At 53.1% G+C, this 23,824-nt stretch overlaps 1 protein-coding gene across 2 annotated transcripts in view; it reads right to left on the bottom strand.

The window, feature by feature from the left end:
* LOC146838989 (uncharacterized) overlaps nucleotides 1-21,948 on the bottom strand; it is a 383,728-nt gene extending 361,780 nt beyond the window's left edge. The window contains exon 1 of one of the 2 annotated variants that reach the window (XM_085603020.1): nucleotides 21,710-21,948. Coding sequence is in view for 1 of the 2 variants with exons in the window: in XM_085603022.1 (XP_085459148.1) it covers nucleotides 21,710-21,733 (24 nt within the window). In the remaining variant the exon portion in view is untranslated. The remainder of the gene's footprint in view (nucleotides 1-21,709) is intronic. The other variant, XM_085603022.1, reaches the window with a different exon arrangement.
* Between the last annotated feature and the right edge of the window lie 1,876 nt (nucleotides 21,949-23,824).

The raw sequence follows: 23,824 nt of genomic DNA, 5'->3' as shown, positions 1-23,824 counted from the left end.
GGAGAAGAACCAGCATGGAGACCGGCCTCTCCCCGGAAGAGATACGAGAACGGGAGAGGGTCCGGACCCACGAGTTAGAGCTCGCCCGACTTCGCCTGGACGGCGAACTCCTACTAGCCGAAAAGAAATTGGCCCTAGAGCAACTGCGGTTGCAAGAAGAAATAGAGGAGAAAAAGCGGCACCGAGAACTGGAAGAGAGGAGGCTAACCCTCGAGCATGAGCGGGGCCTTAAAGAACTTGAAATTAAGTCCAAAAATGGAGAGACCGGCACCCCCGGAAACAGGGACACCCCTCCGCCGGCCGAGGCGAAAGTACATATCCCCAAGGATGTCGTCAAAGAGTACTACAAGAACGACGACATCCAACAATGGTTCAAGGCCTACGAGGTAGCCATGACCGCCCATCGGGTACCCCGAAAAGATTGAGGTGCCGGCCTATGGGGACGGTTCCTCAGCGAAGGCAGAGACACCCTGCTACAGGTCCCAGATGAGGTGATGACCTCTTATGACCATATGAAGGAGGCCCTGCTCACCCGCTATGGTCTCACCTCAGAGATGTACCGCCAGCGCTTCCGGGACTGCAAGAAGCTCCCCGGTACCACCTGGGTGGAATACGTAGACTTTTTCAGCAGAACCCTGGAAGGGTGGATCAAGGGCAGCAAAGTCACCTCCTACGAACAGCTGTTCGACCTCATTGTATGGGAGTACCTCTCCAACAACTGCTTCATCGAGCTGAGACAGCACCTCCTCGACAGCAAGCTGACCGAGCCGCGGAAGCTCGCCGCCAAGGCCGATCGATGGGTGAACACCCGGGTCCCTCGGAACTCGATGGGGAAGTACCAACGGAACACCCCGGGGCCCCCCACCAGCGCGGCGGAGGAGGAGGATCGAACAGGAACAGAGACTTTCCAGCAAGGCCGCCCCGGAGTCCTCCCCGGGGACCACCCCCGAACCGCACGTCCCCGTCCCTCGCCCGAAGAGGGGCACCCCTAGCCCGACCAGGGCCTTGACCGACGGTAACGTGCTACAACTGCCAACAGCCAGGGCACTATGCCAGTGACCCGACCTGCCCCGTGAACTGACGAGCCGGGACCACCGGGCCACCCCCCCGCCAGTTGGCGGCCGCTGCCCTGGGGGAAGGGGGAGAAGATGAAGAGAACTACGACACCGGGCCAACCGAGTGGGAACCCGCCGCCATGACCTTGGTATGCCTGGGCAGCCGGGAAATGGTGCCCCGGGCTCCCATCCCGAGCAACACCCAGAAGTACCAACAGTGGGTCACCATTAATGGACGCCGGGCCGAAGCCCTCCGCGACACCGGAGCCAGCGTGACAGCCGTTTGCTGCGACTTGGTGACCCCCGAACAGATCATGCCTAATGTACTGTGCCCCGTCCGGTCGGCAGACAACACCGAGAGCTTGTGCCAGATGGCCCGGATTCCCTTCAAGTGGGGGGGGGGGGGAGTGTCGGGCATGCTGAAGGTGACCGTCCGCGACGACGCCCCCCTAGACTGCCTCCTTGGGAACGACCTGGAAAGTTCCCCCTGGGCCCACGTCGGTCGCCGAGAGCATCTGGGAATGCTGGGACTGCCCGAGTGGGTCTGCGCAACCACCCGGTCCACGACCGCCCGGGCCATCCGGCCGAGCATAGCTGCTCCCCCCGAAGAGCCGGAGTGGCCCGAACCGCCACCTCCCTCCGTCGAAGAAGAAGCTGACGCTGAGTCCGGGCCGCCAGAACTTACCCCGGACGAGGTCGCCGCGCTCGGCGACCTCCCCGAACTCGCCCAATGGCGCCAAGAAGGTGGCCCCACAAGGGAGCAGTTCCACCAAGAACAGAAGACCTGCCCCTCCCTCGAAGGGACCCGACAGCAAGCAGCCGCCCAGGCCACCGGAGATCAAACGGGGACCCACTGGGTCTATTGGGACAATGACCTCCTCTACAGCGAGCAGAAGACCGCAGAACTGGGGGCCAGCCGAGTGCTGGTGGTCCCCCTCCGATTCCGAGACTTCCTCCTCAATCTGGCGCATGATGTGCCCCTCGCCGGGCACCTGGGGCAAGACAAAACCTACAGCCGCCTGGTGACCCACTTCTACTGGCCCCGAATGCGGAAGGACGTGGACAATCATTGCCGAACCTGCCCGACCTGCCAAGCCAGCGGGAAGAGTGGGGGAAGGGTCAAAGCCCCTCTACAGCCCTTTCCAATAGTAAACACCCCGTTCGAGCGAGTGGGGATCGACATCGTGGGGCCCCTGGACCCCCGAACCTCCCAAGGTCATCGCTTCATCCTCGTCCTGGTTGATCATGCCACCCGATACCCTGAGGCCATCCCTCTCCGAACAGTGACGGCCCCCGTGGTGGGCCGGGCCTTGATGGGAATCTTCTCCAGAGTGGGTTTCCCCCGGGAGGTCGTGAGCGACCGAGGCACGAACTTTATCTCAAAGTATATGCGGTCCCTGTGGCAACAATGCGGGGTCACCTACAAGTTCACCACCCCGTACCACCCCCAGGGGAACGGACTAGTCGAACGATTTAACCGGACGTTGAAAGGAATGATCAAGGGCCTGGAGGAGCCCCTGGGACGCAAATGGGAAGTCCTGCTGCCCTGCCTCCTGTTTGCCTATCGGGAGGTCCCGCAGAAGTCTCTGGGGTTCAGCCCCTTCGAACTCTTGTACGGACACCCTGTCAGAGGCCCCCTCAGCCTGGTCAAAGAAGGCTGGGAGACTACCGTCCAAGATGCTCCTCCCGACGTCTACCGGTACCATCCTGACCCTGCGGAATCAAACCCGGAAATTCAGGGAACTGGCCGAAGCCAACCTCGAGGCCAGCCAGGAGGAAATGAAACGCTGGTATGACCAGAACGCCTCCTCCATCGAGTTCGAGCCAGGCCAGCAGGTCTGGGTCATGTCGCCCGTTGACCCCTGTGCTCTCCAGGACAAATGGACCAGGCCCTTCAAGGTGGTAGAGAAGAAGAGCCCCGTCACCTACCTGGTCGACATGGAGTCCCCCAGGAACCCTGTTAGACCTGGCACCTTGGCGTGAGTTTCCCTTCCACTTTTTGATGGTGTGCCTCGACTGTTTTGCTGGTGTTGTCCGCTCAGGGCACTGCGCCACGGCTAATCCGTGCCGCAGTGCAAGTGCTCCCTAGGTAAAGTGTACCTGTAATTGATGTCCACGATTGGTTTATTGGATTCACTGTCAGTCCCCAGTAAAGTGCACCAGGGGTGCCAGGGCTCGTGAATGCCAATGCTGCTGGTGGGCTTGCAGCGCTGGTTGCGCCACCCACGGAAGCGGCCTTGTAAAGTGTGTCTAGGGCCTGCCACCGCAGACCCTGTGCGCGGTCCGGGACCGTCGCGCTGACTGCGCAAGTGCCCCCACTTGCCAGTCCCTAAACCTTCCCTTACCTACATATTAGCCACCCCTCTGGTAGGCCCAAGGGCAGGGTGCATTGTAGGCATAAGGTAGGACATGCCCTGATGTGTGGGGCATGTCTTAGTAGTGAATTACAGCCATTTTCGTTCTTCACTATTGAAGGCTACCTGCTCTCCATAGGCCAGAATGGGCTGCTGGGATCACGCCAACGCTGTGACCCCAGTGGACTCAGAGAGCCTGGTAGAAGTGTCAAGTTTAGTATGCCTGAACTCAGGATGATAAAATACTTCTTGTAGTCAAGTTTATTTTAATATCCTGGGTTTGTAAATACTACTTTTAGAAAGTTAGTATTTACTGACCTGACCATCTCAGTCCGCCTCTGCTGTATGTGTGTGTGTTCTGCCCAGCAACAGTAAGGAGCAGGGTTGGGGAATCCCCAGAGACAGGTTGGCTGCCAGGTGGTGGGTAGAGAGATTACACCTGGATGGGTGGGAGGAGTACACCTTGACTCTTGAATAGACCTGTGCTCTGCCACCACAAAGCCGGCGCCACCCCCTGTGGGGCGGCTGATGTCTCTGCCCTGCTGCTGAAAGGAAAGAGCAGAGTCACCATAACAAAGTGCTCCAGAACTGGACTGAGCCAGGCCTAGGCCCCCTGGCGCTAAAGAACAAAAGAATCATGGTATAAAAGTAGGAGCCTGGCTCCTAAGAAATCAGAATCCTGTTTACCACAAAGGACCTCTGCCCGACTAGAAGGAGAAGAAGACGCCGGAGGAGCTGGCCTGCTGCTTGCCTTGCTGAGAGAGGAGAGGAAGAGACTTACTGAAAAGACTTTGCTACTTTGTGCTTGAACATTCTCCAAGGGCTTGATCTGAGCTTGCCCCCTGAACTGAACCCCAGGAACAGTGGGTTCTCTGTGCTTCTTGCTCGTCCTCCAATTCGAGCCGTGTGTGCATCCCGCTGGAAAAGAGACTGCGCCCCTCATCGCCCCTCCTAGGGCCGTGACACCCAGAAGCTCGCCTGCCTCAAACCCGTGAGAGCCCCGCTCCGTCCCGAGCCGCTCTCTGTCCCCGGGCCAGGCCGCCTGCATCCCTGTCACCGCCTGCTACTGGAGCGCGCTGACCGCGCTATCACCCCTCCTGCCGGAAGCCGTCCGACGACTGTGATCTACGCCGGGTCATCCAGCTGCACTGACCGTGCCCTGCGACCCCGCTTCGCTATCCCCGGACATCTCAGGCCGCGCCGCCCCCGCTGTGGAGACCCTCCTGCACCGCCGTGCTAAAGGGTCGCGGGCCGCGCCTGCCTACTTGCCCACACCTGCTGATTGAGGACCCAAGAACACTTTCCAAGCTGAGAGTCGCACCGACCTGTGCCGACTCTCCCCATCACGAAAGAAGTTCCAGTATCGGGCTCGGGGCCCGCAACGCCTTATTTCCCCGTTCGCAGGAACCGATCTCTGTGAGTACTGGAACTACAAGTAACATTTGCGAGAGACTACAACGTATCCATTCGAAACTACGAACCAAGAACATTTGCCTGCTGTATAACCTGGTGGCCTAGCGAAAACGTTATTGGTCTTGTGATAAGTCTGCTGAGATATATATACCTATTTTTACATAAAGAAGCGTATTTTTATATATATCCAAGTCTGGTGTCCGTTTCTGGGGGGATTGATGTATTTACTGTGTGTGCGATTGTAAGTGCTTAACCAACAACGCCTGAGGAATCGCCTTGGCTGCTCACGCCACGCACCTAGAGGGTGAGCAAGGGTCATTCGCGAGGGGTTATCCTGCGCCCTGACGTGGAGGAGAGGGTTCCTGCTTGACACAAGGGCAACCTTGCGCCAACCAGAGATCCCCGACTCTAACATTGTTGGCAGCGGTTGGGATTTCGGATTTGCACTTGTAATTTGCATACAGTGAATTATTGATCACCAGATAGTGAGAGCAGACCAAATAACGCAGCCACAGGTTTTTAATTGTTGAGACATCTGCCATTACTGCAACCATGCCTGGCTCACACTCCGCTGGGAGAGCACTCTCTGTGATTTCTGGAATCGATGAGGTGGATTGGGAGAGACTGGAAGGTTACACAACGGAGCAATTGAAAGGCTACAGTGTAAAATTCAGAGTTCCCCATGCTGGATTCAGGAAGAAGAACCAGTACCTCAAGGCGCTGAGAGCCTGGAAGGAGTCACGAGACCCACGGAATGCGGGGGACATCGTTCCACCCGACAATCTTGAGGAGCCCAGCAGAGTCCGGTCGCCAGAGGAGCTGGCAGACAGGGCAGCCGACAGGGCGCATGCAATGGAGATGGCAAAGTTGGCAGGACAAATGGAAATGGAAAAGCAGAAGTTGGCCCTGGAGGCACAACAACGCCAAATGGATCATGATATCAGATTGAAGGAGTTGGAGCTGAAGGCGAAAAGTTTGGACACCACTCCTTCTGGTGGCAGCACTCCACCAGCGCAGGTAGAGTCCAAGGTGTACATCCCCAAAGATGTAGTAAAGGAGTATTTCAGAAAGGATGACATAGGGCAGTGGTTTAGGGCCTACGAGGTGGCCATGTCCTCACACCGGGTCCCTGAGAAAGACTGGGGAGCGGGGTTGTGGGGAAGGTTCCTTGCTGAAGGGCGTGACACACTGTTAGATTTACCCTTAGATCTCCAAACCTCATACCCCCATATGAAGGAAGCTTTAATGACCAGGTATGGGTTAACTCCGGAGCTATATCGACAGAGGTTCAGGGAGACCAAGAAGATCCCTGAGAGTACGTATGTGGAATATGTGACCTTTTTCTGCAGAGCGCTGGATGGTTGGGTGAAGGGTAGCAAAGGGAATGATTATCAAGGGCTGCTTGATTTAATTGCATGGGAGCACTTGTCCAGTCAATGTTTTCCTGAGCTACGCCAGCACCTGATTGATAGCAAGCTGTCCAACCCGAGGAAGCTTGCTGAGGAGGCGGACCGCTGGCTCAGCACCAGGGTCCACAAGGGTCAAGTGGGAGACTCCGCCAAAGGTGGGCAGGGTCCCCAGCAGAAGAGTGGGGGGGACAAGGGTAAACAGAAGGGGTTCCAAAAAGGCCCCCAAAGTAATTCCCAAGGGAACCAGCAGAAGGGTTCTCAGCCTCCCCCAACCCCGCAGCAGAACGGGGCCCCGACAGGTAGACCTGTTCCAAAGGGGCCCTTCAATTGTTATAGGTGTGGTGACCCGGGTCACATTGCCTCTGATCCTAAGTGTCGCCTGTTTGGTAAGACCGCACCCACTGGTGCTCCCCCCCGGCAAGTAGCTAGTGTTAACTTTGGGGAGGAAGTAGCAGTCCAGGAGGGTGGGGGTCCCGGGCAGATGACCCTAGTCTCGCTCGGAGACAGTGAGATGGTCCCTGTAACCTACCTACCCTCTAACACTAAGAAATATGGGCAGGTGGTGACCATCAATGGAAAGAAGGTTGAGGCTCTTAGAGATACAGGAGCCAGCGTGACCTCGGTGAGGCAACACCTGGTGTCTCAAGAGCAGATTGTACCCAATGCCTACTGTAGGGTTGTCAATGCTGACAACGTAGAGAGTCGTTGTCCAATGGCTCAAGTTCCCTTTGAGTGGGGGGAGGTCTCTGGTACTCTACAAGTCGCTGTGAGAACTGACATGCCTGTAGACTGTCTGCTAGGGAACGACCTGGAGAGTTCCCCTTGGGAAAAGGTGGAGAAGACCACGCATCTGAGGATGGTGGGTCTACCCGACTGGGCGTGCGTGACCACCCGGTCCATGGCAGCCAGTAGGGGTGTTGAGAGGGTCCTGGAGCCTGAGGGAGAGGTCCAGGAACCGGCCTTAGGGAGAAGGCGCAGGAGGCGCGGGAAACCGGCCCCCGAAGTTCCCACGGCCCAGGAGGAAGTAGACCCTGAGGGGGATGCTCTGGAGCCTACCGGGGAACAGATTGCCGAACTGGGAGACTTGCCTGAGCTGACCCATTGGCAGCAAGAAGGAGGTCCCTCCAGGGAGGAATTCTGCAGGGAGCAGAAAGAATGCCCTTCTCTCGTGGGTATGCGGCAACAGGCTGCAGACCAGGCCAATGGTGTTCAGGCCAAAACACACTACGTGTACTGGGAGAGTGACCTCCTGTATTCCGAGCCTAAGGCTGCTGAACCTGGGTCAGCCCGTGTGCTGGTGGTACCCCAGAAGTTCAGAACCTTCCTACTGGGGCTGGCTCACGATGTGCCTTTAGCAGGACATTTGGGGATGGACAAGACCTATGACAGGCTTGTCACCCACTTTTACTGGCCCCAAATGCATAAGAATTCCGATTCCTACTGCAGAACCTGTCAGACTTGCCAGGCAAGTGGTAAGAGCGGAGGGAAGCACAAGGCTCCTCTGCAACCTTTCCCTGTGGTCGGTACGCCATTCCAACGAGTGGGTATTGATATTGTGGGGCCTCTGGATCCCAAGACAGCCCTGGGCAACAGGTTCATCCTGGTCTTGGTGGACCATGCCACCCGGTACCCTGAAGCCATCCCTCTGAGGACAGTGACGGCCCCCGTGGTGGGACGGGCACTGATGGGAATTTTCTCCCGAGTGGGATTCCCTCTAGAGGTGGTGAGCGACAGGGGGACCAATTTCATATCCACATATATGAAATCCCTGTGGAAGGAGTGTGGGGTAACGTACAAGTTCACCACTCCTTACCATCCCCAAGGAAATGGGTTGGTTGAGAGATTCAACCGAACCCTCAAAGGCATGATCATGGGCCTGGACGGTCCAATGAGGCGTAAGTGGGACGTCCTCTTGCCATGCCTGCTCTTCGCTTACCGAGAGGTGCCACAGAAGTCTCTAGGATTCAGCCCCTTTGAGCTTCTGTATGGTCACCCGGTAAGAGGACCTCTGAGTTTGGTAAAGGAAGGCTGGGAGCAATCTCCCAGGAAACCTCCCCAGAATGTATATAGTTACATGCTGGCCTTCCGGAACCAGACTCGGCGTTTCAGGCAACTTGCTGAGGCAAATCTGGAAGCCAGCCAGGAGGAGATGAAGCGGTGGTACGACCGGAATGCCACTCTGGTAGAGCTTCAACCTGGACAAAAGGTGTGGGTCTTGGCCCCAGTGGAGCCTTGTGCACTTCAGGATAAGTGGACAGGTCCATTTGAGGTTGTGGAGCGCAAAAGTCCTATCACCTACTTGGTGGACATGCGGACTCCCAGGAACCCTTTGAGGGTCCTACATGTTAACCGCCTTAAGCCCCACTTAGAGAGGACCGAAGTGGGCATGCTGCTGGCCACTGATGATGGAATGGAAGAGGAGACCGAGCCTCTTCCTGACCTCTTAGTGGCCTCTGAGAAAGATGGGTCAGTGGATGGAGTTAACCTCTCACCCACCCTGACGCCCGAACAACAGGAAGATTGCCGCCACTTGCTGGGACAATTTTCCGACCGATTCTCCCTGGTTCCTGGTGTCACAGATTGGTGCGTCCATGATGTGGACACCGGAGACAGCTTACCTGTGAAGCACAAGGCTTACAGGGTAACTGACAGGGTCAGAGCCTGCATTAAGGAGGAGGTCTCCAAAATGCTTGCGCTAGGGGTGGTTGAGTCCTCCAGCAGTCCTTGGTCCAGCCCCGTGGTCTTGGTCCCAAAGGCTGCTGCGCCGGGAGCCACACCTGAACTCCGGTTCTGTGTGGACTACAGAGGACTCAATTCAGTCACGAAGACTGACGCGCACCCCATCCCCAGAGCTGATGAGCTCATTGATCGGCTGGGGGCTGCCCGGTTCCTCAGTACGTTTGATTTAACGTCTGGGTACTGGCAGATCGCCTTGACCGATGGGGCCAAAGAGAGGTCCGCATTCTCTACACCAGATGGGCACTTCCAGTTCCGAGTCATGCCATTTGGGATGAAGAATGCCCCTGCCACCTTTCAGAGGTTGGTCAACCAGGTACTGGTTGGGCTGGATGCGTTCAGTGCCGCCTACCTGGATGACATCGCAGTGTTCAGTGCCACCTGGCCTGAACACCTGCGCCACCTCTGGGAAGTGTTGATGGCGCTGCGCCGAGCAGGCCTCACGATCAAGGCAAGCAAGTGCCAGATCGGGCAGGGTTCCGTGGTGTACTTGGGACACCAAGTGGGGAGTGGCAAGGTGGCACCCTTGCAACCCAAAATTGAAACCATCCTGGCTTGGGAACCCCCCAAGACGCAGACCGCAGTGAGGGCCTTCCTGGGGCTCACTGGGTACTACAGGAGGTTTGTCAAGGGTTATGGAACAATCGTTGCCCCCTTGACAGAGCTGACTTCGAAGAAGCAGCCCAGGAACGTGATTTGGACTGACACCTGTCAGAAAGCTTTCGACACCCTGAAGACTGCCATGTGCACGGCGCCCGTGCTCTTGGCCCCTGACTTCTCCAGGGAATTCCTAGTGCAGACAGACGCTTCAGAGCATGGTGTAGGGGCTGTTCTTTCACAGATGACTGAGGAGGGCTGGGACCAACCCGTAGCCTTCATCAGTAGGAGGTTACTTCCACGGGAAAGTAGGTGGAGTGCAATTGAGCGAGAAGCCTTTGCTGTGGTCTGGGCGCTGAAGAAGCTAAGACCCTACTTGTTTGGGTCTCACTTCCGGGTTCAGACGGACCACAGGCCCCTCAGATGGTTGATGCAAATGAGGGGTGAAAACCCGAAGCTGTTGAGGTGGTCCATCTCCCTACAGGGTATGGACTTTACGGTGGAACACCGTCCTGGTACAGATCACGCCAACGCTGACGGTCTGTCCAGGTATTTCCGCCTTAGTGACGAGGAACCCCCTGGGCAAGGGTAGTTCTCCCCACATTTCAGCTGGAGGGGACACGTGTTAGACCTGGCACCTTGGCGTGAGTTTCCCTTCCACTTTTTGATGGTGTGCCTCGACTGTTTTGCTGGTGTTGTCCGCTCAGGGCACTGCGCCACGGCTAATCCGTGCCGCAGTGCAAGTGCTCCCTAGGTAAAGTGTACCTGTAATTGATGTCCACGATTGGTTTATTGGATTCACTGTCAGTCCCCAGTAAAGTGCACCAGGGGTGCCAGGGCTCGTGAATGCCAATGCTGCTGGTGGGCTTGCAGCGCTGGTTGCGCCACCCACGGAAGCGGCCTTGTAAAGTGTGTCTAGGGCCTGCCACCGCAGACCCTGTGCGCGGTCCGGGACCGTCGCGCTGACTGCGCAAGTGCCCCCACTTGCCAGTCCCTAAACCTTCCCTTACCTACATATTAGCCACCCCTCTGGTAGGCCCAAGGGCAGGGTGCATTGTAGGCATAAGGTAGGACATGCCCTGATGTGTGGGGCATGTCTTAGTAGTGAATTACAGCCATTTTCGTTCTTCACTATTGAAGGCTACCTGCTCTCCATAGGCCAGAATGGGCTGCTGGGATCACGCCAACGCTGTGACCCCAGTGGACTCAGAGAGCATGGTAGAAGTGTCAAGTTTAGTATGCCTGAACTCAGGATGATAAAATACTTCTTGTAGTCAAGTTTATTTTAATATCCTGGGTTTGTAAATACTACTTTTAGAAAGTTAGTATTTACTGACCTGACCATCTCAGTCCGCCTCTGCTGTATGTGTGTGTGTTCTGCCCAGCAACAGTAAGGAGCAGGGTTGGGGAATCCCCAGAGACAGGTTGGCTGCCAGGTGGTGGGTAGAGAGATTACACCTGGATGGGTGGGAGGAGTACACCTTGACTCTTGAATAGACCTGTGCTCTGCCACCACAAAGCCGGCGCCACCCCCTGTGGGGCGGCTGATGTCTCTGCCCTGCTGCTGAAAGGAAAGAGCAGAGTCACCATAACAAAGTGCTCCAGAACTGGACTGAGCCAGGCCTAGGCCCCCTGGCGCTAAAGAACAAAAGAATCATGGTATAAAAGTAGGAGCCTGGCTCCTAAGAAATCAGAATCCTGTTTACCACAAAGGACCTCTGCCCGACTAGAAGGAGAAGAAGACGCCGGAGGAGCTGGCCTGCTGCTTGCCTTGCTGAGAGAGGAGAGGAAGAGACTTACTGAAAAGACTTTGCTACTTTGTGCTTGAACATTCTCCAAGGGCTTGATCTGAGCTTGCCCCCTGAACTGAACCCCAGGAACAGTGGGTTCTCTGTGCTTCTTGCTCGTCCTCCAATTCGAGCCGTGTGTGCATCCCGCTGGAAAAGAGACTGCGCCCCTCATCGCCCCTCCTAGGGCCGTGACACCCAGAAGCTCGCCTGCCTCAAACCCGTGAGAGCCCCGCTCCGTCCCGAGCCGCTCTCTGTCCCCGGGCCAGGCCGCCTGCATCCCTGTCACCGCCTGCTACTGGAGCGCGCTGACCGCGCTATCACCCCTCCTGCCGGAAGCCGTCCGACGACTGTGATCTACGCCGGGTCATCCAGCTGCACTGACCGTGCCCTGCGACCCCGCTTCGCTATCCCCGGACATCTCAGGCCGCGCCGCCCCCGCTGTGGAGACCCTCCTGCACCGCCGTGCTAAAGGGTCGCGGGCCGCGCCTGCCTACTTGCCCACACCTGCTGATTGAGGACCCAAGAACACTTTCCAAGCTGAGAGTCGCACCGACCTGTGCCGACTCTCCCCATCACGAAAGAAGTTCCAGTATCGGGCTCGGGGCCCGCAACGCCTTATTTCCCCGTTCGCAGGAACCGATCTCTGTGAGTACTGGAACTACAAGTAACATTTGCGAGAGACTACAACGTATCCATTCGAAACTACGAACCAAGAACATTTGCCTGCTGTATAACCTGGTGGCCTAGCGAAAACGTTATTGGTCTTGTGATAAGTCTGCTGAGATATATATACCTATTTTTACATAAAGAAGCGTATTTTTATATATATCCAAGTCTGGTGTCCGTTTCTGGGGGGATTGATGTATTTACTGTGTGTGCGATTGTAAGTGCTTAACCAACAACGCCTGAGGAATCGCCTTGGCTGCTCACGCCACGCACCTAGAGGGTGAGCAAGGGTCATTCGCGAGGGGTTATCCTGCGCCCTGACGTGGAGGAGAGGGTTCCTGCTTGACACAAGGGCAACCTTGCGCCAACCAGAGATCCCCGACTCTAACAAACCCCCTCCGGGTTCTCCCCGCCAACAGGCTCAAACCCCACTTTGCCCGAACGGAACTTAGCCTGCTGATGGCTACGGACAATGGGGCCGAAGACGACTCCGAGCCCCTACCCGACCTCCTGAGAACCTCCGAAAAGGACGGCTCCGTAGAGGGAGTCATCCTCTCCGCCACCCTGACTTCAGAGCAGCGCCAAGATTGTCAAGGACTGCTGCATCACTTCGCTGCTCTCTTCTCCCTCAATCCCGGAGTCACCCGATGGTGCGTCCACGACGTCGACACCGGGGACAGCCCCCCCCGTGCGACACCGAGCCTACCGAGTCCCCGACCGGGTGCAGGCCTGCATCCACGCCGAGGTCTCCAAGATGTTGGCCCTGGGGGTCGTCGAACCCTCCGACAGTCCCTGGGCCAGCCCGGTGGTCATGGTGCCGAAAGCTGCCGCCCCGGGCACCACCCCGGAGCTCCGGTTTCGCGTTGACTATCGGGGATTGAATGCTGTCACCAAAACCGATGCCCATCCCATTCCTCGGGCAGATGAACTGATCGACCGCCTAGGAGCAGCCCGCTACCTTAGCACCTTTGACCTCACCGCCGGATACTGGCAGATCGGGCTCACCCCAGGCGCCCAAGAGCGTTCTGCTTTCTCCACCCCTGATGGCCACTACCACTTCCGAGTGATGCCCTTCGGCATGAAGAATGCCCAGGCGACCTTCCAAAGACTGGTGAATAAGGTACTGGCCGGCCTAGAAGCGTTCAGCGCCGCCTACCTGGACGATATTGCGGTGTTCAGCAGCCACTGGGCCGAGCACCTGAGGCACCTCTGGGAGGTCCTGACTGCCCTCCAAAGGGCCGGACTCACAGTAAAAGCCAGCAAGTGTCAGAAAGGCCAAGGATCCGTAACCTATCTGAGACATCAAGTGGGGAGCGGCCATGTGGCTCCCCTCCAGCCAAAGATCGACGCCATCGTGGCCTGGGAGCCCCCAGCCACCCTGTGAGGGCCTTCCTGGGTCTCACGGGCTATTACAGGCGGTTCATTCAGAACTATGGAAGCATTGTGGGCCCCCTCACGGAGCTCACATCAAAGAAGCAACCAAAGAAGGTGCACTGGACGCCCCTCTGTCAGGCGGCCTTCGAGGCCCTCAAGACAGCGATGTGTACCGCCCCCATGCTACAAGCCCCCGACTACAGCAAAGAGTTCGTGGTACAGACTGATGCCTCGGAGTACGGAGTCGGGGCTGTCTTGTCCCAAGTGAACTCTGAGGGGGTTGACCAGCCGGTGGCCTTCATCAGCCGGCGCCTGCTGCCCCAGGAGCAGAGATGGAGCACCATTGAACGGGAGGCCTTCGCCGTCGTGTGGGCCCTCAAGAAGCTCCGGCCCTACCTCTTCGGCACCCACTTCCGGGTCCAAACCGACCACCGGCCCTTGCGGTGGTTAATGCAGATGAGAGGCGAGAACCCGAAGTTGTTGCGATGGTCCATCTCTCTGCAGGGGATGGACTTCACTGTAGACCATCAGCCCGGCAACGACCACGCCAACGCCGACGGCCTGTCCCGCTTCTTCCGCCTCGGCGAGGAGAACCCCCAAGAAGATGGGTGACTCTCCCTGCCTTCAGCTGGGGGGGGACGCCCGTTGGACCCGGCCTCGTGGCGTGGTCCCGAACCCTCCTACCAGACCAAACGGGGGCAACCCCAACCCTTCGGGGTCCCCCTGGATTGTACCCCGCTACCCGCGCCAGCCTTCGCGATGCGGCCCGCCCCCGGCCTCGGTCCCAGCGAAGCCCCGACATCGAGGCGCCAAGATCCGACCAGGGGGGGTCGAGTGGCCACTCCACAGATCCCGGAGGAGGAGAGTTTCGATGGGGCCTCCAGCCGTCCCCCGACGCCTGGCTTCGATCGCCCTCCGGTCTCCCTGGGCGCTGGCTCCCCCCCCCGCTGGGTGTCTGGACTCTCTCATCCCGGCCCCTCCGACCCCCCCAGGCGCGAGGGTCCGGACATCAAAGGGCTCCAGACATATATCTGGGGCAGCCCAAAACCAGGGCAGTAGTTGTATCCTGGAGTCAAGAGCCCTGCTGATCAGATCGCGGCTGACCCTACGGAGAGAGACTCATTGCCTGGAACTTGGAACTCGAGCCCTGCTGACTGCGTCGCGGCTCCCCCTTGCTGAGAAGAAGACCCTCACGGAACATCGGAGCCCTGCTGACATCGTCGCGGCCCGACCTCGCTGAACTAACCATCGGAGCCCTGCTGACCTCGTCGCGGCTCGACCTCGCTGAAGTAACCACCGGAGCCCTGCTGATCTCGTCGCGGCTCGACCTCACCAAAGCAACCCCTCGAGCCCTGCGGACGACGTCCCGGCTCCCGGAACCCCCCCAGCTCGAGGATTGAGAGCTGGGCGCAGGGTGTCCCCATACCGGGCTGGTACTGAGACTGTCCCGCTACCCCGTCCCTAAAAGACCCTGAGACTCTTTTGGATCCCGTGATCCGCCTGTAAATATTGCCACGGCGACCTGCCTTTAATACCGATAAAGACTTGTGAGAATTGATACCCTTGTTGTGTCCCTTTGTGGTGGTGGGATTGCTTGGCTGTTACGATCATAGGAGAAGGACCTCGCCCAGGAGGCTTCTGAGCGGCGCTCGGCTACTTTCCTACGGAACGGTGGCTCTCGGGGTGGTCAGTCCGACACCATCTGACTCCCCGGAAATCGCCCTTCTAACAATAAATAACTGTTGTTGTGGTCATCTCTAAATTAGTCAGACAGCGCCACCTTGTGGCAGACTGTCACAAGTGCTGGTGTTGACAATTAAGTGCCAGTGCTGAGCACTGGTAACCACCAGCTCAAATTAAGCACTGATGCTGTGTTTGAAGACTTTGCTGAAAAGCCAACTGCAATGTCGGTCACCAGAAGCTCTAGATCTGATGGGAGCATCTCCATAGATATTGCCTCTCTAAGGGGTTCATAATAAACCATTGCATTTAAGTGCATAGTTGTGCCTGCGAAAACAAAGTCATCAGATTCCTCCATGGAATTGTACGATTGCAAACTCGAAGTGTCACCAGTCCCTGTTGCCCTTTGCCAGGAACTCAAGTTCTCTTCATTGCTGAGCTCGATTGCGTAATCTCCTGCAGAGCAGGGAAAGGATGAGAGGTTCTACCCAGAGGCCTCCTTTCTTGTAGGTGAGAGAGACGACTGTAGAGAATCGGCCACATAATGCTTTTGACATGATCTTTTGATACTTGTCAATTCTTTTTGAGCCATTCAGAAAAGGCAGAATTATAGTTTGTGTGTCTTTTACCCCCAACACAGGTACACGTGGGCGAGACGCTGGTCCAAATACTTGTTTATCAGGATTCTGTTTGCGCAGTAGATCTCCTGCTTGGGGGATTCACCCTTTTGTGAACAGCCAAACCTTTCCCTTCACTGGGGGCAGTATCAGGATGCTTGACATTCAATAGCATGTCTATGAACTCTTGTGCTTTCTGTAAAACAGTCAAATGTCGGTCTAGGTCATAAAAGATTTGCATCTGCCACTTTTTGAGAGTTGTAAGATGATAATCTTTCCCCAGAGCGGTTTCTTTTTAATTAGTTTTCATCTTGAATCCCTCAATCCATTCAATCTTCAATGCAGTGAATCTGCATTGTAGGGTTGCACACAGAAGGAATAGTCAGACACTATTAGTGTAGGAACTCCTGGCTCAGTCTTCTGAAGTGCAAGCAATAAAGCAGGCATCTCTGCAGTCTCTGTAGTGATGTTACCTAAAGTCGAGTGTAGGAGTGTTGCGAGTCAATTTTCCTGTCCTTAATTATTCCCTGCACCACCGCACAGTCGGCTGATTTAAGTCTGACTGAGACTTTGAAGCTAAGACTGAGGAAGACGAGAAGGTCAGGTTTCTAAAGAGGAAGAGGTGAGATTGGCTTGCCAGGAACAAGAGGAAAGAAGAAAGGGGGCAGGAGAAACAGGAGGAATGGACTCAATTAAAAAATAAAAAGGGATATGGGGGAGAGAAAAGCGAAAAGAAAAGACAAGGAAAAGACAGAATATCGGAGAGTAAAATGATAACCTTGTAGAAGACAGTAGCAGAGACAGCTACTTCTGGAAAAAGGCAATTCCAAATCCAACTTACCAGAAGTATGTGTAAAGGTTACTAAAGTGTACATGTTTCTGAGGGGGGGGGGGAGAGATATGCTGGGATGTTTTGCAAGCTCTGAGATTGCTTGTACAGCTCAAGTACAGCTGTCATTTGGAAATGCCTGCAGCTGATCAGATGGACTATGAGAAATTAAGGGAGCTCTTGTCAGGCGGGTTGGGCTGATTCCAGCTCAGAACATTCAGAGGAAAGCAAGTGAGTGGATGACTTTCAGTTTGGTACTTGGATTCATGCTGGACTGAGTGACTGAAATGAGCAGGCGACAGGAATGGAGGTCAAAGATTTTCATGCCCTTAACCAGGGAATGGTGAGAGAGAGACTCAAGGAGGAGTTCTCTACGCCTGTTAGGCAATATCTATAAGAGAAGGGTTCCGAGAAGCTTGTAGTCTTTGCTGATAATTGGTTAGCTACCAGGATTAACAAAGGGCTACAGCAGCACAGCTTTAAGGCAAAGGGAGGCAGGACGTCTCAACAGACTGGATCCGCACCAGAGGGTTAGGGCCAGGACAATTCCCAAGGGGAGGACATAGGAAAAAAGGCATTGGGTTCAGAGAAAGTACAAAAGGAAAAGAGAGGACAGAAATGTTCTTCCAAGCTTAAAGGGATAACTTACTACAGGTGTCACAATGAGGGGCATTCAGTAAAGAACTGCCAAGTGAAAGAAAGACCTTGTCCCAGTTGCATCCATGATAGTGAGTGTGTTGACTGTAGGTGACGGGCCCTGTTGCACTCAATCTAGTAGCGATCAACAATTTGAAAGAGGCAACAGATGTTCATAGGGACATCCATCCAAATATCTTGGGGTCTGTGTTGTTAGGTAGGCCCAAAGGCATTAAAGTTATTGCCCTGAGAGATACAGGTGCTTACAGGACTATGGTTGTGAGGAAGTATATGAACAGGACAAGATTCTCCATGGTGCCAGTTGGCACAGGCTACCTAGCCAGTGGGGATGACATGGAATGCCCGGTTGCCTGAGATGAGGTATAAATTAATGGCAAGTCTAACATGGCCAATGAACGGTTGTGCGAGAAGCAAGGTGTAATGATTTAATTGACCCTGGTTACTTATCAGGACCAGAAGCCTACTTGTGGATATGTCTACGGTTGCTTGGTTAGACAGCTCAAACTTCATCTTTTTGTCATTAGATTAGACTGAAGTTCTATTTGTGAAAAAATGTCTGCAAACATCAAAAATCTTGTAGTAAGAATCCTGCAGCCGCACCTTGCTGTGTTTTTTCACACGTGCACTGGAAGATGAAACTTCAGCTCACTAGCCTGGCTCCAAAAACAAAATCAGCAACCACAACAGCATAGAAACAGCTCAAGCCACAAGGAGGAACAGTTAGATTGTCGATACAGGGTACATGCTGCAACGCATGGACTTGTTTGGTAGACCACAAGCAATGGGAATAAAACATTTGTGACACATTAGAGTTTTTTCAAGAGGATCAACTTCACTTAAGTGTGTATGCTTGGCTATGACCTTACAATATGCAGTTTGGCAGACTCCAGTTCTAGTAGTAAATCCTGCTGACGCCGTATCTTGTTCTAGAGTTGGAATAATGCCCCTGCAGGGACTTTGGATTAAGAGCCGGTGTAAATAATGGGCAGCTACGAAACATTTCAATTATTGTATCATTTGAGGAGTTGAGACATTTTGTTAGAGTTGAAATACTGAGACTTCTGTAAATGATAAAGAAACCTATGTGTGCGTAAAACAGTTGAACTCTGGACACCAATGGCCACAAGAAAGTATAACTGAGTTGGTAAGCCTTGGAGGATTGAAAAGTTACGAACTACAATAATGCTTTGGTAAGTACGGCAGAAGAAGTGTGAAGAGACTACATTATAGTAAGAAAGACGGGTCCTGTGACCTCCTGGAATTAGAGAGATCATCTTTGTGAAAATAAACATGTAAGACGCTACCTGGGTGCTCTCAGGCAGGAGCTGTCAGATACAGGAGCTTGAGAGGCCTTTTCTTTTAGGGTCTTGTGATCATTCAGTGGTGATGTGGCAGTAGTACTGGCAGGCACAGTGTTCCGCAGGGACACCAATGCTACATCACTTCAACTGAATAACCAGGTTGCTTCCTTTGAGTAAATGACTATTGAACAGGTTAGAAATCGTACACAGCACAACACAGTAAAAGACACAACAAGGCCACTGTTCAACCAGGGCTACAACGTTAAATAGGAATTGGACTTTCATCAAGAGGTACAAAAAAGGAGCAGCTGAAAATATACATAAGATGTTGATACCCTCTCAGGGAGAGATACAAAGCCAAAAACATTTAAGCAACTAAAGGACCCACCAAAGTGATCTGAGTGAGGTTTATGGCACCAAGAGTCTCAGTGTCAAGTCAGAAAGTCGTTGATGGTTCCTCTGATGCCTGGCAGCGACCCACAAAAGAACACCTGCCAGCTGTGAATATTTTGTCACTGTATAATGTTCGGCCACATCTGCGTAGAATTACACAGGCACGGTTTGCTTTGTCAGTTTGTAAGTTTACAAACTCCAAATTGAAGCTTTCACAACTTGGAGAAGGTTAGAGTTCTCTTCAGCAGATGCCGGGGTAGCTCTCCTACTAGGACAGGAAGGGAAATGGATTACCCACCAAACATGGTGGTGTGTACAAGGGTTTCTCTAAGGAAAACTGGGGAAATGGCAAAACATCCTGGAAAATAGTATGTTAATAAAATGTGACACAACATTTCCACTACACATATGTTTTAATTTTTCTTTTTTTACAGATTGGGCACTCTGTGTTCAGTTTATCTAGGCCCCGTGTTTGGTATCAAGTCAACACATGCTGAAGGGTTAGCCTAATTAATACCCTAATTGGTCTCGTGGTTGCCAGGTACTCAGTAGGAGATAAAGGCAGTGCTGAGTCAGTGCCCTGTATGGAGTCCACTGGGATAGGATTTCACTGCCATGTCATGAAAGCTTCCAGTTTCAGACACTGATTTTAGTGGTGGAGGAAGTTTAAGGACCGAGTTAAGTCTCGAGTCTAAACGGTTGTTGAGACTGTCAAACACTTCTGGTCGCCTATCCCTCGATGGAAGGCCTTGGAGGCAGACTCTCCTATCATTCTGCTCCTGTGTGGGGGTTCTCAGAAGGCCGCTCTTCTGCTCAGCAATATAACTGAGCAACTCAAGGGCTATGCTACCTCACCCTTAATCTGTATGTGGCATCCCTGAGGGGTTAGTCCACACCTTTGGCTTGAACGCACTGTCCTATGCTGATGACACACAGCTGTTCGTCACACTGGACCAGGATTCTGACTATTCCCTCAGTCCTCGGGGGGGAGGGGTCTGCTTGACAGCCACTTATGTCCTGATGACTACTAAATATATTCAGATGAACAGAGATAAAACAGAATTTCTCGTCGTTGGTGGAACAGCATTAGCTGGGAAGTTGGAGCATTGGTTCACACCGGTTGCAGCTGAAAGGATTAAGGTTTTTACTACGTCTTTTTAGGCTAAAGACAAGATAACTTACCAGAAGCCAGAAGTCCCAAAGTAAAATGCAAAAGAAAGATGGGAAAAGGCTTCTCTTGACATTGGTAATATAGAGATATAGGTCTGGACTGGAAATCGGAATTAATCTACATCTGAGATTATCAGAGCAAACCCCCTTTTCAGCCAGTGATCCTAAAGATCTCTGTACAGAGAAGAGGCCAGGAAGAGTGACTGACAGCACCACCAACATCTGCTAAGACACACACCCTGCAAAGAGATGGACACAATGCACACACACACACACACACACACACAGCTCACAAAGTGACACACTGCAGACACGCCTTATACAGGCACACACACAGCCTGCAAAGACAACCCTACCCTGTTCACATGCACACACGTCCAACCTACAGACACACTCATCCCCTGGCAGAGATACATTAAATACACAGACACGTACGTTCCACTGATTGATAGGCCTCCTACATGGCACACCCAAGGTCTATGCACACACACACACACACAATCTCTGCAGCAGGCACACACCTCTGTAGCAGATAATGCCATAAGCCAACCTATGGCACAGGAAAATATTACAATGACTGAAGCTTCTGCCTAGTCTGAGAGATGGAAACAAGACAAAGGGAGAAAAAGGGCACGGGGCAGCACAGGTAGCCTTGACGTCAACTGCCTGGGGGACATGCTTCTGATATAGGGGTAGAGGTGGGCAAGTCAACAAATTAACAGCGAGAGCAGAGCAAAGGGTGTATACAGATTCCTCACAGTGCAATAAGATGCAGTGCAACGTGAACTGATACCTCACAGTGCAGTAAACGGCAGTGAAGTGGCACAGAAGTCTCAAAGTAAATTAGGATGTAGTGCAATGCACAGATTTATCGTAGTGCAGTAGACAGCAATCCAGTGTACACAGATTCATCATAGCGCAGTAGGATGCAGTGCAGCATGCACAGATTCATCATATTGTAGTGAGATGCAGTACAGTGGCAGAGATTCCTCATAGTGCATTAAGATGCAATGCAGCAGAACAGATTCCTCATGGTGCAGTGCGCACAGATTCCTCATAGTGCAGTAAGATGCAGTGCAGTGTGCACAGATTCCTCAGTGCAGTAAGATGCAGTGCTTGGTGCACTACTTCCTTATAGTGCAGTTAGGTACAGTGCAGTGCGCACAGATTCCTTACAGTGAAGTAATATACAGCGCCGTGTGCAGAGATTCTTCATAGTGCGGAAAAATGCAGTGCAGTGCACATATTCCTCACAGTGCAGTCAGATGCATGTAGAGCAGTGCACAGATCCCTCATAGTGTAGTGAGATGCAGTGCAGTGCACACATCCCCTCTTTAACACAAATGATGATAACAAACACCCCCATGGCCGAAAGGAAAGCCCCCCAGGGGTCCCGGATAGAAGAGCCAGCTCAGCCCCCAGAGGCCCCCGGATAGAAGAGCCCAGCTCAGCCCCCAGGGGTCCCGGATAGAAGAGCCAGCTCAGCCCCCAGAGGCCCCCGGATAGAAGAGCCCAGCTCAGCCCCCAGGGGCCCCGGATAGAAGAGCCCAGCTCAGCCCCCAGGGCCCCCGGATAGAAGAGCCCAGCTCAGCCAGGCTCCGGCAGAGATTCCCTCCAGGATTATTCAGTCTATTTCTACAAACACAGAAGGTGCTGACAATCTCCTACCTGAGCAGAAACCTGTGCAGACATGTCCAGGCTCTCTCCTACCCTGGGGCTGGGGGGGGCAGATCTGGGGTCTGAGGGGGGAAACAGATCTGGGGTCTGAGGGGGGAAGCAGATCTGGGGCTGGGGGGGCAGATCTGGGGTCTGTGAGGATCTGAAGATGAAGATAACTGCACAGACAGACAGGAGACCTTCCTCCTCTGCAGGAGGCTGGACACAGAGCAGAGGCCGGAAGTGATGTCAGCACCCGCTGCTGATGCTGTCTCTGCCGCCGCTGACCCGGAAGAGGACACCCTTCTCCCTTTCATACTATGTGTGCTCAGTGGGTTTCAGCAGCAGGCGAGGAGCGCCCTCTAGTGGCCGCTGATGGAACTGCCGCCTCCAGGCGTGTATACATTTCACATAAACAAGCACTTTTACCTGTTAAGACCTGGGATTTCAGATGTCTCAGACGTGAATGTTTTTAAGGGTCAGACAGTTCAAGTACAGAGCCTCACACTTGGCTGCTGCTGTAGAAAATTATTTATAGCTTCACTTACAGATGAGCATATTCCAAACACTGATGTAAAGGACTTAAGAGTATTTTCAGAAAGGTGACAACTGAAAGCGACAGTCTGTATTTCAATGAATGTATTAGCATATCGGTCAGTTTTGCAATTAAACTGGGCAGCTTATTTATTTTTTTAAATAATTTATTTGCAGTTTTTCAAATCCACAGCGTGGTACATAGGAAAGTAAACAGAGGAAAACACCATGGAGTTTTAACACCAGATCTAATAGAATGAGGCATAGGTCATGTGTCAAAGCGACAATTAAAGGAACCGCTTACTTCTAATTTTCCTGTGTCTGTGGCTTATACGGTTTCATATCCTCGAACAAGACTGAAATTTAGGCCCTAATTTGGTTTTGAGTTTCTGATTTAAGAGCACAACTGTCTCCTAAATTATCAAGATACCGGCCTCTTCCAGGCTTTGTTGTTTTGTTTACAGTAACCACCTCCCTCTTTCAACAGAGATTCAATCACAAAAAAATAAAGAAATATATCTTTGAAACAATTAACTCCTAAGATCATAGAGCAATCAATAATGATCCAAAACTTTCTCACAGTGTGCATTGAATCATATAAATGAGTGGGTGTTACTGGTCTGAAGAACAGGGGAGGGGCATTTCTTTACTCGAAAATATTGAACTCCTTCACTTAGGCTCCTATATCATACTGCACTCATCATCAATACACGGTTGATTAGTGAGAGTGTCAACTATTTGTAGCTTTGTCATGCAAGCAGCCATGGGTGCCTCAACAGCGACATTAGTTCAGATGTCCATACATCAGAGCCCTCAAGCCTCACTTGTAGTGTTCTTCGGTACTTGAATAAACAGGATCTATGCAGCACGTTAGAAAGGTGAGTTTATTGGCACCTCATCCACCAACAGTTATCTTTCAACTCCCTCTTTCAGAATCCCCACGTCAGCGCCCTTCTAATTCTCACATAGAACGACCACATCATTCTGACCTCCTAGCATAGCAAGTCAGAATGATGTACAGCATATTACCACACATCTTCCCCCTCAACAACAGAAAACAGTAAATTGCAAACAATAACATAGCGAAGAGAAATAACTTGCGAAATAAAAAAACAGCAGAACATCACCGCATGAACTTGCCATGCAACATATGACTAGGATGAACATAACACCCTACCTTAACTGACTTATGACCTAACATAATCCTTCATGCACACAGGAAGTCTGCGTACTCTTTGACTCCTTTCTCTAACACCACCCGAGACACCAGGCAGGTCAGAAAAAGGAGACGAGCAATCAGAGAACTTGGAACCTGAGCTTAATCTGTCGCTACCCGCTTGACCGAAAGAAGCAACAGGATTTACCACTACAATACGACTCTTGTTCCAAATCCTCCCATCACTTGTCTTTACAGCATTATTGAATACTTTAATCACAGGTCTTACATTGGTATATTTTGACCAAGGTTGGCACCCCACAGGAGCTTTTATCTTAACCAAATCTCCAACCTTCACCACTTGAAACTGGGCGCACTTCTTTTCATCAACATAAGATTTCCTCAAAGACTGTTTCTCTATCTCTCTGTCCCTCCAA

This window comes from Triturus cristatus, chromosome 4_2 (assembly GCF_964204655.1).
Source record: "Triturus cristatus chromosome 4_2, aTriCri1.1, whole genome shotgun sequence".
Lineage (NCBI taxonomy): Eukaryota > Metazoa > Chordata > Amphibia > Caudata > Salamandridae > Triturus > Triturus cristatus.
Note: the sequence above shows the minus strand (reverse complement) of the source record. Positions and strands in the feature narration are given on the sequence as shown.